General features: G+C 41.6%; 1 protein-coding gene and 1 long non-coding RNA gene across 2 annotated transcripts; both read right to left on the bottom strand.

Annotated features, from left to right (window-relative positions):
- Positions 1-7,648: 7,648 nt before the first annotated feature.
- Positions 7,649-10,904, bottom strand: LOC131890053 (uncharacterized). Its single transcript, XR_009374265.1, has 3 exons — positions 10,744-10,904; positions 9,214-9,338; positions 7,649-9,130 (listed from the first exon to the last, which is right to left on the bottom strand). It is a non-coding gene; the product is annotated as an uncharacterized LOC131890053 (long non-coding RNA).
- Positions 10,905-15,720: 4,816 nt separating this feature from the next.
- On the bottom strand, positions 15,721-17,104 carry LOC131890077 (platelet-activating factor acetylhydrolase-like). The gene is made up of 3 exons (XM_059239351.1): positions 16,979-17,104; positions 16,354-16,910; positions 15,721-16,070 (listed from the first exon to the last, which is right to left on the bottom strand). The coding sequence occupies exons 2-3, from the start codon at positions 16,732-16,734 to the stop codon at positions 15,873-15,875; spliced, it is 579 nt and encodes a 192-aa protein (XP_059095334.1). The 5' UTR covers positions 16,735-16,910; positions 16,979-17,104; the 3' UTR covers positions 15,721-15,872.
- Between the last annotated feature and the right edge of the window lie 346 nt (positions 17,105-17,450).

The following is a 17,450-nucleotide window of genomic DNA, read 5'->3' as shown; positions in this document are numbered from 1 at the left end:
GAGAGGACAAAAATTGTAGGGGGCGAGTTCTCTCTTTTGCTCCACTTCTCACTCCGTTTTGGTCCTGGCGGGCTATCGCAGCGCGCGCCTCCGTGTGAGATGTGCTCTCGACATCTAGAAATGTGGACATTGAGCATCGCCATCGCAATGGAATGAATATCCACATTATGAAGACTGAATTGCGTTTATTTCTCCTACACAAATGATGAAATGATGCAAATTTGCAGTTAAAAACTTAGTAAACCAATTTCTTCACATTCAATGCACTTGTGGAATCATGTTTTGTAAATGCTAGAAAGAGGTTAGAAAACGGTATTAAGATGGGTGTTTGTCCCCAATTAGTATTTTGAGAGACCTAAAGCTAAAATTATTTTCATCATCATTCAGTAAAGAGGGTATATTCTGAAAGGCATCAAGACTAACGAAAGATGATCTTCATCAAAAATCCTTATTTTCTAATCTAGTGTCTGTCAGTATTCAGACCACAAGCGTGATGAACAGGTAAATCAATTTGCCCATAAAATATGTTTCTGAGGGGTCTCTTTTCCTTTTAATTTGGGTAATCGTTACCTAACCATAATACTTTCTTTCATCTATACCTTTAGATGTCCGAAAGTTTTCATACATGGATCGGTCGTTGGTGGCTAGGGCATGAGGATGAGGAAGGCATAGCCATACGTGTTCTGTCGCGGCAGGAATTAGGAGAGGTCGGGTTGGGTCGGCCTGTCGGCCTTCAAAAGTCGATCCGGTGTTTGTTTTTGGCCACCCACCGCCTTTCTATCCGATTGACTGGCCTCGGACTTCCCTTCCCAGCTTGGAGTGTTTGCTCTCTGAGTCGGTTCGATTTAGGAGGTTGTCTGGTAAGAGATCGGTGAGGACTCCGAACTGCCGAGTCAAGGTAAAGTCTTGGCTGGGAGAGATCTAGCGCTCACGTTGGCCAGGATCGACGTCGGTCCGGTAGTATTCAATTGTGCCTAGATCGGTCTCTTTCGCTCGCTCTCTTTCTCTCGCATCTCTCAGTGGCTTCTAGCTGTTCCTTTTGGTGATGTCGTCGTCGTCGACGTCGTCTTCGCGCTATTGATGGCGAGCAGTGGCCTCGTCCACCTTGTCTTCCTCTTATTTTCAGTGCGGGATTGGGTGTGCGATCAAGGGCTCCCAAACTAGAGAATCTCTGGTTCAGAGGAATGAAACTGGCCCAAAAGAGAATTTTGACTGTGACCATCCCAGATCCCTAAATGATTCCTTCCAATCACAGCCACCCTCTCAATCAAAATGAGAAGAGAAAATATGCTAGATTTTTTGTTAAAAAAAGGAAATTGATGGACACCTAAGCATTCGAGTTTGGTTTCAATATCGGCCTATGCTAATTGTCCTACGCGTCAAATTTGCTGACATACATAATGGTAGCAGCTATGGTCTTTAATTTGATAGTGAGGGAATGCCATTCGATGAACGAGAAAGCCTGGCCGAGGTCTGTTTGGCTTTGTTTTATTCCTCTTTTTGACAACAGATCAGTCACATAGGTGGCAAGCCTGCCCTGATTGTGAATGACTTGATTCAGTTGAGAGTTGAACTCCTTTGACGGTGGAAGTGTGGTCCATGAGGTCCTTGGAGCTTGGTCCCTCACGATGGGTGTTCAGAAGAAAATGGTGAAAACGCCTCCAGATAAGACGAAGAAGAGTGCAGTGAAAGGTGGTGAAACTGGCCAAGAAGGCTTCACCAGAAATGAAAGGCGCCAAAAAAGTGACGTCCCTTCCATCTGGTAAACCCCGTGGAGGCAGTGGTGGTGGCGGCACTGTTCCTCCCTTCCTGCTCCTCCTGCTCCTCCTCCTCCTTCTGTAACGTCGACTTCTTCTTCGTCGTCGAATCTGGGTGGTGCTGAAATGGCAAGTGCGGGTGGGTTGGGGAGTGGGTGTGAATCGTGGCACCGCCGGGGGTGCGAAGAAACACCTCCAAGACAAAAAAGAAGGTAGAAAAGTGCGTCATTCTCGTCGTCCTCCGTGTCCCCAGCAAGTCCAAGACCAATCTCAAGAAGTCCGTGGGTGCCGACCGAAGTGCTGCTAGTGTGAGTGGTAATGCCGGGAAGTCCGTGAAAAAAGGCAGGAAATCACCGTCAATCCAAGTGGGTCTGGCCTGAAAAGCCCGGGCAAGACCAAGAAAGGTGTGGTCCATAGCGGCTACAAAGAAGACTGTCAAATCAGTGTCCTCTTCCTCCGGTGGCAAGAAGACAACGCCTGCCAAATCACCACAAACAAAATCAGCATCCATAACCAAAAAAAAGAGCTCGCCTAAAGCGCCCATAGCGCCCATAGCGAAACGATCCCCGGGAAAGGTGCCAAAAAAGTCGGCACCTCTAAGAAAGTGGCTAGTGGTGGGAAAAGTACGCGTGAGGTTCCATCCCACAATGAAGATGAGGTGAACGAGTCTGAAGAAGAAATTGTCAGCACATCAAAACCGCAAGGTTCCTGCGAAGAAGAAGAACAAATCGGGACAGGATCCAAGCGGGGCCAATCCAAGAAGATGAAGAAGAAGGGGAAACTATCCGTGGCTGAAAAGAAATCTGGAAAAGGCAAGGAATCGGACGGTATTGATAGTAATTCATCGTCCGGTGATGAAGCCTTGTCGACCGATGATGAAAGAAGAGGAAAATGAAGGGTTAAAATCTATCCGCAAACCACGCGTCTCCACCGTTCCTAAGAAGAAAACACCTATCAAATTATCTGCTAGACCGCCGAAAGTAACGAAGAAAGGAGCTAGTGGTCGTAAGCAGAATGATAAAGGGGATATTCCTGATGTACCCATCGGAGGATGATGACGAGAAACAAGAAGAAGACGGAATCGACGAAGAGGAAAACGTCAGAAGTAGGACTTCCCGGAGACAAACACCAAAGAAAAAATCGTGCCCCGCAAGTGAAGACCAAGGTTACTCGAACGCCCAAAAAGATCCCTGTCAAAAGGCAAGTCAACGATCCTTCGTCCGAGGAAGATCAGTCATCGTCAACATCTGAAGACGAAATTCAAAAGCCAAAAATGGCAAGCCCAAAGGCAACAAAAACTCTTCTCAAGTTTCTGCCTCCAAGATGGGCAAATTTCAAAAGCGATCCCTCCAAAAGGTAGGAAACCTGTATCCTCTTCAAGACGAGGATGCCGATTCTTCTGAAGATGATGTTGACAAGGGAAATCAAAAGAAGGGCAACAAGGGAAGAGCAAAAATGATTGCCAAGAAGACTGCAAATTCGCGTGCATCCGCGAAACTCAAGTCTACGACAATGATGAAGAAGAAAACGGCCTCGAAGGCCCTCATGGCCAAGAAGAAGTTGAAACAAATGCAAAGCCTTGGCTTTTGGGGGCTCCTCCCCGCGTGCAGCATCGTTAAATGCAACAGCAGTCATGCATTGTATGTCACGATCAAGACTTGCCGCCTTCCAAAACAGGATCATTAGCATCCCCGAAGAACGCATTAAAGCTAAAAAAGAATGACGCCTCCACCCCAAAGGACAGAAAAGACCTGAAAAAGAGCAAACCCCAGCCCAGACGTAGTGCCACAGCAAAATGAGAGAAGCTAAAGAAGGGGATGAAGATGTTGATGAAGAGGAACAAGATGCTGACGAAGAAGAGGAGGAAGAGGTCGATGAAAGGCCCAACCAGAATCATTCTGATGCCGCGAAATGAAGAAAACAAGAACACCAAGAAAGCCGACGCTCCCAAATCTCGAAAGGGAGCCTCCTCAAAAGTCGAAATCGTCCTGAAGAAACAGATGACAAATTCTGAATCTGATGATGATGAAGACGACGACGACAACGACGAAGTCGAGGAGAACGACAAGGAAGACGAAAAAGCCAAGGGGGTGGTCAAGACCACGTTGGAAAACAGAAGTCTAGAGTCGCCAAGGCAAAGAGTAAGCCGCCCACCTCTGCCAAGAAAAAGCAAACTCACCCAAGAACTTGAAGCGAAGCGAAGCCTCCTCAGAGGAAGATGGAAATGACGATCGGGCATCAGATGGGTCGGCACCTTCTCCATGGCCTCTCACCTATCCAGCCAGCATTGTTTTGTGATCGGTGACGAACAGACTGAAATTGGTAGCATTATCAGAGGTTGTGTGAGCAAAATTTTTGCCTTTAGGTGCAAATATGTCGAGACAAATAGCCAACACAGCACAGACAAACGGAAAAGTGCCAAAACGAAATTGTAATCATTCAAAAGGCTGATTTTTGAAATGAAGGGACCCGAAGGAACATGGCTGCTTTGGTGCCATATTCACATGTAGCTCATCATCGAATATACTTCAAAACACACTTTGAACCTTTAAGACCACGCTTTTTCAATCCTCGTTGTACCTTATGCTTTGGTTATTTGTCAACAAATCAAAATATGAATGATTGCCTTATAAATTCCCCAAAGAGTCTTTCAAACCAATATTGAGCAATTACCATGTGATGGGTAGCCATTAGGAAAGTAGAGGATATGGCAAACATGCTTGGAGATCAGTTCTCGAGTGTGCCTTTCAACCCGCTGAGTTTTGGAACCAACTGCCCATTGCTCTGAAGATGAGCCTATTGAGATTGACAAGATTAGTCAATTTGAGCACTTAGGGGATCTTCTAGTCACAGATCAAGATGCTTAGGGGCCATCAGGGACTTGAGGTTTTTAAGTTCTCCTGGTCCTGATGGTGTGACATTTCAGTTTCTCATGAGATGCTCACTGGTTCTTGCTCCTGTTTCTTCGTAATTGATGCGTTGAATCTCGGATCAGGGCAAATTTCCATCTTCACTAAAGTTATCTCACGTTGTTCCATTTTTAAAAGCTCCCCAGTAAAGCTCCCCAGTAACTATAGGCCGATTTCTCTCACTTTGAATATTGCGAAGGTGTTTGAACAGATCATCAAATTCAAACTTGTAGAGTTTCTTGAAGTCCGTGATGTCCTTCCTCCAAGCAAGCACGGGTTCCGAGCACATTTTAGCACGGTTACCAACTGATTGAGCATATAGAACAGATCATTGAGGTACTAGAGATACATGAGTCAGTTGATTTTGTCTGTCTTAATTTTGCAAGGCTTTAATACAGTTTTTGTTGAATAGAATTCATGACATTGGGATCCAAGGCAAGGTTCTCAATTGGATAAGAAGCTTCATTAATTATAGCAAACAATTGTTAAGGTCAGGGGATCCGTTAGTGACATACATGATGTCAAGTTGGGTGTTTCCTCGGGGTTTCATCGTAGGGCCCTTCCTTTTTTAATAATTTCATTACCCGCTTCAAAAGCTTAGTATTGTATAAATGTGTGTTTAGCCTTGGGAGGCTTTTTGGGTTATATAAAGTGATTAATTGGATGTAAGTAGAATGTTGGTCAAGAACGAGTAGACGAAGTTAGAAAGAGGGCTATCTTTATGGAAGTGTGAGGATGAAAGCTGCAATCTCTCTTTTGAACGATCTTAGGGAGGTTGCCTCTCTGGATTCGGCATCCCAAGCATTCCATGGTTCCTGCGAGTTGCGCAAAATGGGAATTTCCTTCTTAACTGTGAATTACTGCCAGTCTCTCTTCTTATGCAGACGATACAAAGCTGGTTTCTGGTAGGAATGGCAAGATTCCACTAGCCTTGCAAAGGACCTAGAAAGAATCTTCTCATGGGTTATAGATAGTTATATGGCCCTGAACGGAATGAAATTCCGCTCAATGACCTTCGGTCAATTCCTTGAATACTCCACTCGTCGTAGATCATGAGAAAAGATAAAGAAGAGCAGGTCTCATCTATGAAAGATTTAGATGTAGTCCTCCAAAACAATGGAAAGTTCGATAAGCATGGTAGGTAAAGCCTTTCAAGCGTGTGGTTGGATATATTGGATGTCACGATGCAAACTCTGTTCAAGTCGATTGTTCGCCACTTCTTGAATATGCTTCACCCATTCGGGCTCCAATGAGTTCAGCAGGTTTGCAAAAGCTCGAGCAAGTCCAAAGATGTTTCACTAGGAACATCACAGGAATGAGAGAATGAGAGGGTTGGGACCGTACCTTGTTCAGAGAAGGTTCAAAAGGTATGTGATACTGTACGTCTTCGGTCCATCGTTTCTTTTTTCAGCAGCCAAAAGACCGGAGAGTCCTGAGTCAATGTTGTCTCCTTTGAATGTATGTATGAAATTTGTTCTTCCAATCAAGGCCAATGATTTTAATAAGATTTACTTTTACAGCGGTTCATTTGAAAACTGTGTCCTCAAAGGCTTATGTAACATTATGTTCATATATTAATATATAATTTGAATTCTTTACTACCTTTCCAACATAATTTGACCGCCTCTCCTGGCGTCCCAAAAATAGCATTTTTGGTTTGTTTTTTCACGTGCTTTTCTAACCGCCACAGGGAATGTAATCCCCAGTACTATTAAATTGAAAGGTTATAATTGGGGACCAAATTTGGTCAGGTTCATTCATTTGGCAAGATCTATCGATCTCTTGATGTATGTACCGGAGTGACTCCATATTTTCATGAAGTTTCGTACAAGCCACTCCCTCAATACGCCACAATAACTAGTAAGTAATCCAGGGGAGTCAGATTGGCTGATGAACTAGGCCAGAAATCTTTAGGTCAGAACTCGAATATATTGGTCTCAGGGTACCATTGTGTTTTTCTGGTCATATGAGCCGGGGCATCATATTGTCGGACGTTGTGGTTGCCTTTAGATATTGTTCCTTGTGCCAACGTAACACTTTACTTTTTAAAAGGTTCCAGATGTCATTGGCATTCATTTTTATCTCGGCATCAATAAAGAATAGGGATTAGATCCAAAATCACTGAAAATTATACCAGAGCCATTACCACGGCTGTAGTTCTGGTTCTTTGAACGGTTTCGACTTCCCAAGGGACATGACAGATTTGTCTGGATGAAAAAACGCTGTCATTTTGGCAATTGAAGATAGTAGCATCGACGTACAGCAACTTCTCATCTCTAAACCGCAACAGTGCATGGGCGATGTTTATTAGAAGATTCAATAGTGCACGAGTGCGCTCCATTTGAAGTGGTGATATGAAGTGTCGTCTCACCACAACTTGTTTTTTTTAGTCCCATATAATTTTTCAGCGCCTTTCTCTTTGTTTTATGTCCCATATTGAAATCTCAAGCAAGAACCAACAAACGACGGTCTCGGACTGAGACTACTTGAATGACATCCCATACCCTCTTGAGCTCGGTGGCCGGCCTCCTGGACGTCTTTTGATACCTCCAGTTGCCTCAAAAACGTTTTTGGGCGATTAACTCGACCTCTATTTACTCCAATTTCTTAAGCAAATTTTGATCGATGGGTCACCGGCGCCGGGTTTGCGATAATGAATCTTCTAACTTCCTCTGCAGGATCCATTTGTTTTCGAATAGTCAAGAAAATTGTCAAAAGAACGCGTTATTCATGTCAGCTTCGACAAGTGATGGGCGGGAGGCTCAGAAATAATCTGAAATATGCAAAAAAAATAAAAGTAATACACAGATGCCCCACCTTGTACTCATTTTGGAGGAAGTGAACGATTACAGAGATCTCAAATTGTTTATGTCAATTGTGAGTCCATTTCATCTGCTATCCGTGGCTTGAGGTAAACGGATACGTTTGAATCATCTCATGTGAAATGTTTTGTCGCAAATTTCGTACTTGGCTGAAATTTATATTCTCAAGATATGGAGAGCGTAGAATAATTGAGCACCCTTTGTACATAATCAATTACTTCTTTTGCGGTGTAATCACAAATTAACCACCTGAAAAGGCCCGAACGAGACTTCCCGATCTCTGAACGACCCAGTTGGTGATCGGTCATTAAATGTGGCAGAAGAAAAAGGCGAGCCATCAAAATCATTCGCTGGAGCAGAGTTTTGCGGAGAATTTGGAGCCGGATTCTCAAAAGCCTGTCTCTGAACATTTTCATCCTGACTCCTTACTTGGACGCAGTGGCACTTGGAAGTGAGGTTCTCAGAATTGACCGTTCCTCATTTGTAAGCTGAACCGGATTAGCTTGCTGCCCCTTTCTTCTGGCATCGATACTCCCATCTGAGCCAACCACAAATCGCCCTTGAGACAAAGGGATCCCACCATTCGAACTAGTAGGTACTGCGAATTGTTGGGGTTGGGACGACACTTGAGGCAGTTGTTGCTGTCGCTGTTGTTGCTGCTCTGGACTTGAGCTCTGGGTTGGCTCGTCTGGGGAGATGGTCTGGACTGCCTAGCTCTCAATGGGTTGACCTTTGAGTTTCCCGTCCTGTATTCGAAGATTGCGTTGAAGCTGAGGAAGCAGAGGAGGGAGGGGTGCCTGAGCAATGGTGGTCCTGCTCTCTTGGGTTTGACTGTTCAGCCTTGATTGAGCCGGAAAATTTCCAAATCGAGAACCTAATTGGGGCGAGTTTCTGTTAGCTGAAGCTTGTGCGGCCACCCCAAGACTGGACGTCTGAATTTGCTCTTGAGGTGAGGGATTTGCAAATTGCGAAGCCTGGGAAGAACTTGGGCCAAAGTTCCTCGCAGGCTGCTTGTTACCTTGCAAACTTGGGAAGCTAGCCAAGGCGTTTAAACCTGAAGAGCCGAAAGATCTGGGTTGTTGTTGCTGTTGTTGTTGCGATGGTGGGGGTTGTAGGGGTCGTTGGGTTTGAAAACTGGCCCGCAGAAAAGCTTTTAGAATTGGCTGCTAAGTTCTGACCTTGTAGTCGAGGGCTAACCGGTCTAGTTTGACTAGTTGGTTGAGGTCGCGATGAAACACCTGATTCACTGATGGATGTCCCAAACGATTTTGTACCAGCAAAAGTTGGCCGAGGTGCCCTATCTGTAGGATCGAGTTTGGCTGTGGGATTGACTGGAAATCTTTGTGTTGGACTTTCAATGGGTCTGTTTCTTCTGGCTCCACTCGGTCCTGGGCATGGATTGCAACCGTCTTGAGTCTCTCCTGATGTCGCCTAAGCAGTGGGGTAAGTAAGGAAACCAAGTTCCGTCAATTGTGCATGTAGAATTAATGGTAGGTCCACTTGGGCAGGGGAATTCGCAGGCTTGGCCAAGATATCCTTGAGAACAATATCCAGATATTCCAGGACAGACGCCAGGGATTTGTCTAAAATCTCCCGGCTCGTGCTCAATACAACGTGGAACATCGGTCCATGTTAAATCATCCTTGAACATAAGGAGCGCATATGTGTCATGTGTCTAGACAAACATAGAGAGTGTGGTTATTTGGTCATTTAGAAAGGGCTTACTTGGCACAGGGGCACGTTTGGCCTTCCTCTTGAACAAACCACAACACAGGTGTGGCCTGGAAATGATTCCGAGCAGAAACCAGGAAATCCGGGACAAGTATTTGACTGACCATTCACCAACAGGGCTACAAATATATGAGAGGAAATCATGATCAATCAAGCATTATTGTGAAACACGGTAGTACTCGGATGAGATTGCTTGCCAATGGCAAAACACTGCGGAAAATCCATGTTTGAAAGTGTTTGGAAACGAAGCATGTTCCAAAAATACTCTCTTGACGATTAGCGTTGACTGTACTTGATATTCTTTACTCACATACCCTAGTAAGCAATTAGCAGCGGAGTTGCTAATTGCTAGTTGAAGACCCTTTCAAAACATTTCAATTGTAGTGCTAAGTGAACACTAGCTACACTACTAGCTGCTAGAACACTAGATGAATGCGAGATCAATTAAATGAAGAGGTCGATTGATTAATTCATTTTTCGAGGCGTTATTTTTTATCCTAAATACGTTTGAAGCCAATTGCGACGTTTGTTTGTAATTTTGCACAATTTTCTGATATTTTGAGTAGGAGGCCAGGCTAATATGGCAATATCATGGATTCTAATGCTGTCACTCACCGGTAGTGCAAAAAGTTATTGAAAGGGTTTAAGGATAAACTAGGGTTGTCTTTGAACCAAAACTATGTAGATTTTTTGTTCAAAAACTGCTGAGTTTTGTACGTTCAAATTGCTCAATCTTTATCAAACCTTTTGCAAAATATGTTCTAGCTGTAATTTCAAAACCTTCTCCAAAACACTATTTTGCAAAGTGCAATGGATCAATGGCATATTTTTGTTGTTTGCTTTACATCCAGGTTGTTTCAAACAGTATCAAGAAATAAAAGAAGCATACCACTATTCAAGTTTCCTTTTATTGCTTTACTAAACATACTCATACAATTCCATTGAAATTTACCCAAAATCAAATCTACGTTTTTAGGTTTAGCTTTCACCCATTAGATATTTATCAAAGAGACTCCACCGAATTGGATATTTGTTGTCTGATTTTGTCTTCTATGAGTGCAGCATATTTCTGACCAAATAAAAAGTAGAATGTGACTTACGATAGTCACAATGGGCGTTGCTAGTGCTTCCATAGGTCCTTTTCATTTATGTTATGCCCTACGCTGTCCTTTTGTGTGACCAGTTCTTAACTCATGGCAACCAATCAAGGAGTTAACCACGACAATTGTTTCCCGTTGCATAACGTATCTTTGTATTGTTTTTATATTGGTATTAGATAATTATCTAAATTTTCAAGATACTGTAAATGTGTACGTTTTGTGATTACGTGTGGTGCAAGCTTTAAAATTGAATTTTGGTCAAAAGCACCCCACCCACCCCTCCACCCATGTCCCATACATTTTTTGCGTCTTAGAACAGCAGAGCATAACAACGGAAAAGAAGATATTGCGTTAGCTAGACATAACTGGGCTTCGACCAAGCATTCAAATGATGCCTAAAGTAGCCTTCAATGATGAAGCTTACCAAAATTCGACGATATCCCTAAAGCAAGGACCAGAGACTTGACAATTTTCACGGCCATGGCTTCAGAATGGCTCTGTTTAGGCCAAGCTCCGTTTGTATAAACTTCTCCAGACAAAAAATCAAAGGCAACTGAACTTGCCGGACCTTGAGTCTCGCTAGATTGGCAAATGCCCTTCATCGATAGAGCTACCAAGGCATCTAGGATGAACACAGGACTAGTAACAATCACATGCTTGCTAGGTGCAACTCCTCCTCCCTCCTTCTCCTCCGCCTCCACCTACATACCTACTCCTCTTCGACCACCTACTCTTCTTCTTGTCGACCACCACCACCACCACCATCATCGTCGTCATCATGATCATTTTCAATGTCTTTTTGATTCTCCTTTTATTTTTGTTGTCGCCTGCACGAACTTATGAAACCCAGTGCGCTTCCAAGTGATTGGCACTCAACGCCAATGGATCCAATCGTCCATCAGCCAAACGAACGGAACGAATGTACTCATACAAATGCACGAATACCATAACTTGTGTGTAGGGGGACTTTACGTTCTTTACGAGAATGAACCCATGGGTGCGGGTTGTGGAGGAATGTTCGTTACTATCTTCTTCTCATTGTTGCAGCAGAAATGAATCGCCCACCTCAAGCCTTACATGTGGTTATTTCTGCTGGGAAAGTACTATTCAATCTCTGGATGCCATTTCGCATCCTGGAATTCCCGCTTACTCAGTAATTGGGTGAGGCTACAGGAAGTCATTCTTAGCGTCTTCACAATCCTGAACAGTGTCGATCGATTTATTCCCTTTGAAAGTGTAAACACAGAATTCTCTACCAGAGTAACGGACAAAGCGTGAATGAACGAAACATGTTAAAAAATTGCCCCTCTTGATTCGTCGGCCGGGTGATCGATGCGGTAGAGATTTTTCCAATTAATTGGATAACTTTTAAATGGTCCAAAAGCAATTTACAAAACTTTCCACTTAGATCATCATCACCACTCGATCAACTTAGCTTCTTTAAGCGATTTATGAACATTCAGATGTATTTTATTCCTTGGGAGGGCAGTTGTTCATAACTTCACGTTGGGTAATTGAGTGCTTTTAATTCTCAAACACCTTTTCAGTGTATATGAAGGATGAATTTATTAAAATAAAACAATAACAGACAATGAGGGAAGAGTCAAACACCTAACGGCAAGCCCTGGACCGTAGGATTTCAGGCCTAGAATCTCAAAATGCTCGCTTAGCATGGCGAGTTGGCATCCCATGATCATTTCGGTATAGATTCAGATATCTGAAAGTAGAAAAAAACCATTAAATCATACGTATGCCCATATAGCAATGTTAGCCTAGATTTGAAGTTCCTGATCTAGTATACATACATATGATGTCAAATTGGTCCTCTCTCTTTCCTTTGTCGAGAAGTGATCTGATATCCAGCTGTAACCTCCACAATATCTGCAAAAACTTCCGATTGTTTTCAGACGCGTGCGCCAAAAATGCTCATAAAACACGGTTTCTAGTAACTATAATAAAACGTAAGACAACAGAATGGCACAAGAAATGTGCCAACGCAATGGAATCGAGAAGACTAGGTGAGCTGGGTGTGTACAAATAGCCAAGTTCTTGAGTTCTTCTTGAAATAGCAACAATTAGGCATCAAATTGAGGTTCCAAACTCGCTAATTATCGCAGATAGAAATAAACGACACAATGTAAGGATTGGCATTTATGTACAATATGTTCTCTTGCCACGCCCCTCAATTCTTCTATACGATACTCTGCACAAATCGCTATTGCAGCAATTACCACTCGGATCATATCATACCTATTTTGTGGATCTGCCTAGTATAGATACCACCCAATCTCTTCTGGCTCAAATATTTTGGCTTTCATCACCACTTCAAGCTGGCTGCATTGTTTGATGTATTTAAAAGTAAAGGCCTTTTTAAAGGGTGTTATTTCTCAAGGAAGTTGGCCTAAAGGAATAATCCAAACAAAGATGGATATTATTGAGAACTCAATAAATTTGTTCCAATAAGCCATGTGAGGCAAATTTGTTAAGATCACGTCAAGGATGTTACCTTTCTCATGTGCTGGTTCGCCAGTCAGTTGTTCCATTCCAGATATCACAACAGCATTAGGAATATTTGTTCCTCCCGACGTGACAAAACCAAGGCTAGCTGCGGTACCGTATTGGTAGAGCATCCGCTTTCCAATTGACGAATCCTGATTCGAACTCAGGCTAGCCGAGTCCAAGCTTCTTTGCAGTATGTAAATTACAGCATAAGTTGCTGCCTTAAGAGCTTAAATGGACAAACCTGAGATCCTCCCCGAGGGCGAGGTAAAAATTAACTTAGCTCGTTTGGCTGTGACAAGGCAGCCGGACTTTTTGTGATTTGATTCACTAATGGAAGAGATTTGGTGTGGTGGTTAGAGCAGTTCCCTAATGCAAGGACACTAAAGTCTATAGAGTCCCTTCCTAATTCCAGGGAGGTCCCCGGTTCGCGTCTTCTTCCCGACTTTTCTTAAGGAAATTTTTAGACCACGGTGGTTAAATTCCTAATTAAGTGCTTGCGCAAATACCAAGACTTCTGGTTGCCATTTTCTTTGCTAAAGAAACAAAGGAACAATTTTTGTTCAATAAGCATCTTTAAAAGTAGCTCATATTAGTATATCAGTGCACTTAAAATACTTTTTCAAGTATTGTTGTGCAAAGCCTAATCAAACAATTTTATCAGATCTCTTAGTTATGCACTGACATAAAATTTCATCAATATATATTTTGCAGATGCTTAGTTATTACACTTTGAAAGTTTCATTTTACTATAAAATAGATCGAAAAGACATAAACCTACTCAAGCGCGTTTCAAAAAATAACTGATGTGCTTTGACGATAGCATGAAAATAAATAATATTCTTTCATTTTCATGAATATTTCCCTAGAACCTAACATTAATTAATATTGGCACCTAAAATCTACTCAGGATTTGAAATTTCCAATTCCTTGTCTTAAACTTGGAAAGCTAGACTAGCCAATCATGTGGTTGGAATTTTTCAAGGATACATTTGCCAGTCAAATTTTCAAATTTGTCACTTTTTGCTCAGATCATTTTCTACGTAGCAAAAACTTTTTCGTCAAGTGTTAATAAAAATGCCTTAAACTTCAAGATCACAAACCAATTAACTCATGGTTAACGATTATGATGTTATAGTATGAATTGTTTATCTTAAGTTTTTTTTAAGTGAAATTATAAACTGTTTTTGCTCTTTCTGCATGCTTTTGAAAAGTGGAACATTTTGATTTATTTTTTAGGATATTGAAAAAGCATATTATATTTCTTGACAATTTCTATAAGGTATAACCAGAGCATTTTACGGCCAAATTCGGTGCAAATTGCAACTTTTGAAAGGTAATATGTCAGAGTCTGTTCCATGGATTTTTATGAAATTTTGATTGAAGGCGTAACTAGGGATTTTCACCATGTCTTTTAATAACGATTTTAAAAATACGATCTTCCAATAGGTTTTCAGGGGATTAATATGCTCATAAGAGCTACTTTTAATGATGCATAGTTTTTCAAAGTTGGTCCTTGTGCTGTTTAACCAATGAAAAACGCAACTAGAAGTCTTGGAATTTGAGCATAATCTTTTCAAGTGTAGTCGGAACCACCGTGAGACGCTAACCCTACCCACAGACGGAGAACCAAACTGAAAGGAACACGACACTGCCTATCGGAAAAATTATTAGGACGATGTGATAGCTGGCCAGGCGAGGCTCATCCCTCCGACCCTAGCACCCAAAAACAAAAAAATGCAAGTCACTTTCAAAGATGCTTATTGAACAAAAATGTTCATTTTGTTTCGTTAGCAAAGAAAACAGCAACTAGAAAGAAGTCTTGGCATTTGAGCAAACATGTAATCAGAAATTATAACCACCGTGTAGGCTGTTTCAATAAACTTGTCGTGAAGTATAATCAACTAAAAAAGTCCTTTTTTTGTAAGTATGATTTTACTTATTCTACATAAGATTTTGAAAGATTTTGCTAAAGACAATTTAAACGTATCAGAAATCAGAGTCCAAAGCCAATGGCCAGGAGAGGCCAACTCACAAAAGATAGGATCTGGTAAATGGTAAACCATTTTATGGATAACGTAGGAATACTATTGGTAACAAGGAAAATTTCTATTCCCTAAGACGATACTGAGTTTCCAGGCGTTTGTCTCTCCGGCAATTTGATATAGAAATTTGTTTAAAAGTTTCCTGACCTTTATTTCTGGTTGGTTCGTATGGTTACATTCCCATTTTAAAATCGGCTATAGAATCCTTTGAAAACATACTTGATATAAACGTAATTAGATATTCTAGTACATTTTTAGAGCATTATTAAGTACTCTTGTATTTTTACCAAAATCGAAAATGTCGAATTTTGCTTAAAAGATTGTGAACCTTTGCACTCCAGCATACATTTTTATCTCATTAAGAGGTCAAGTCAAGGGGTAAGTACTTCAAGAAAAGTATTATTTCTTGAGATATGTGGTTGAAAAAGTTTCAGGATAAATCTCCCCTACTGAAATCAGTGTTTCCTGCTTGTTTCAAGTTTTCATTCAGAACGTTCCGAAGTATTGCTTTTTGTAGCTATTAGATATGATATTTTTTATATTGCTTCAACTTTTAGCTTGTTTTTAGACATTTTATTAAACATATTTTTCTTTGTGGAGCAAGTGCTAAAATATTTCACAACCGAAAGCTAAATATTTCCTGACACAATGTTTTCCCGAAAATCATTTTAATTAGTCTATCTCCTTGCACACTCAAATAGTAAAACATGGTGGCAAGTTGACGAGAGACGAGCTTTCTCGCCGACCAAAGAGTGAATTAATTCCTTGATTAAGCAAATCCAGATTGCGATTGTAATTCTTTTCTGTTTGCAATTCTTTTGTTGAGTTAGGTAAGTCAAGGAATGTCCTTGAATAAGTCATTATGAATAAATGTTTATTGAGGAATTTTAAAAATTTGGCAAACACAGCGAGAGTTATGGTGGTGAATAAATAATGAGTGACTTGTACGCTCTTCATGGTGAGATATCTTCTTTTGTTTTTTTCGAGCTTTGAAATTTAGCGGAGAATTTCAAGGCAAATCGTTGGGATCTAATAGATCAGCTAAATACTGTTGTTTTAATCTCTTGATGTCTTCGTCAACATCTTTATCATTAAGAAGCCCTAAATGCTTCCAAAGGAATTGAACCATCATCTTGTTGTTAAGATCTATCACAATTTCTGGACATGTCTTCGACGCCATTCCAACCACTTTCCGAATTAAAGCAGCCTGAAATGAAAAGAACCGAACAGTTTAATCACTAATCTAGAGAATGATAGACGACGAAAATGCTCGAGGCAGATTTCTATTCTTACATTAAATCGACAAAGGGAATACTGACTCCTTGATAATCTAGATTAAAAACCAAAGGAAATCAGTAAGATGGATTTCTGATGACTGCTGACATTTTGGTTCAATTTTTTTTTTCAAATCTGACCGAAGAATCATTAGGTCATCTTGTAACAATATTCCGGTCACTTGAAATTAACATCCTAGAGGTGCGCTACTGTACCTTCAAGATGAATGGCACATCTAAATGGTTCTGATGAACGCTCCCCTTAATGAAATGGAACTGACGATCCGCATCATCTCTTTGGAATTCTGATATCTTGGCTATGTTCTCCTTGGAACGGAAACCATCCGTGCTTATGAACATGAGAGGCTTCGTTTCCAGCTTCTGTGACAAATTTGGCTCATCCCGCAACGGAAACATCCACGCATCCAATGCAATTCCAAATTTGAATCTCGCCTCCGTGGCCAAAGACAGGACAGTCGTGGCTCCACCCATGGAGTGCCCCGTTATCCCTGGTTTGGACAGATCAATAACCGACGAGAGCTCTTCCAGAATGGATGTAGACAATTTCTCGTTCGTCTCCAAAAGGTTTTTGGGCATGTTTCCATGAACCAAGTCCGTGATTAAGTCCAGAGTGCGCACGACCTCTTGGACTCTATCTTTGATTTGTTGATTCCGATCTTGATACTCGTGGAAGCAGAGGCACTCGCTTGTGATGAATCCAAGTTTTTTCCCCACTTTCGTTTACGTAGAAACTGGCACAACCCGAGCCTTCCCTAGAGGGACACAGATCAGGATGTCAGCAATGAAATCAATCGCTGGATTTTGAATTTGCTCTTTCTACCTGTGTTCAACAGCGGCCACCACAAATCCATACGATGCCATATCATAACAAACCCGACTGTAAATGGCTCGAGAGCATCCAAGTCCATGAGAAAAACACAACAAGAGGCCATTTCTGAGTTGTATCCGGGATTGCTTTTTCTAGTATAGGTATATGAATGATCCCATTCATCAATCTGAACATGGTGGCAAAACCGAGTTGAGGAATGAAAGGGAAAATCAAACTCATTTGATCGATCCCGTAGTAATCTCCGCGTGGAGCCCAACTTGGCCAATCCGCTAAAGTGTACTGCAAAAAGACCCGGAATTAGCTTGTACACTTCACAAATAAAAGGCTAAATTTGGCTTGACACTGTACTTCGATTGCTATTTGGTATTGCTTCAATTATGCTCTCAAGATATTTAATCACTGCCTGAAGTCAGGAAGGCGAGAGGATTTTTTTTGTCGGTCAAAACAGAATAATCCATCAAAA

This window comes from Tigriopus californicus, chromosome 11, assembly GCF_007210705.1.
Source record: "Tigriopus californicus strain San Diego chromosome 11, Tcal_SD_v2.1, whole genome shotgun sequence".
In the NCBI taxonomy this organism is placed as follows: Eukaryota; Metazoa; Arthropoda; class Copepoda; order Harpacticoida; family Harpacticidae; genus Tigriopus; species Tigriopus californicus.
Note: the sequence above shows the minus strand (reverse complement) of the source record. Positions and strands in the feature narration are given on the sequence as shown.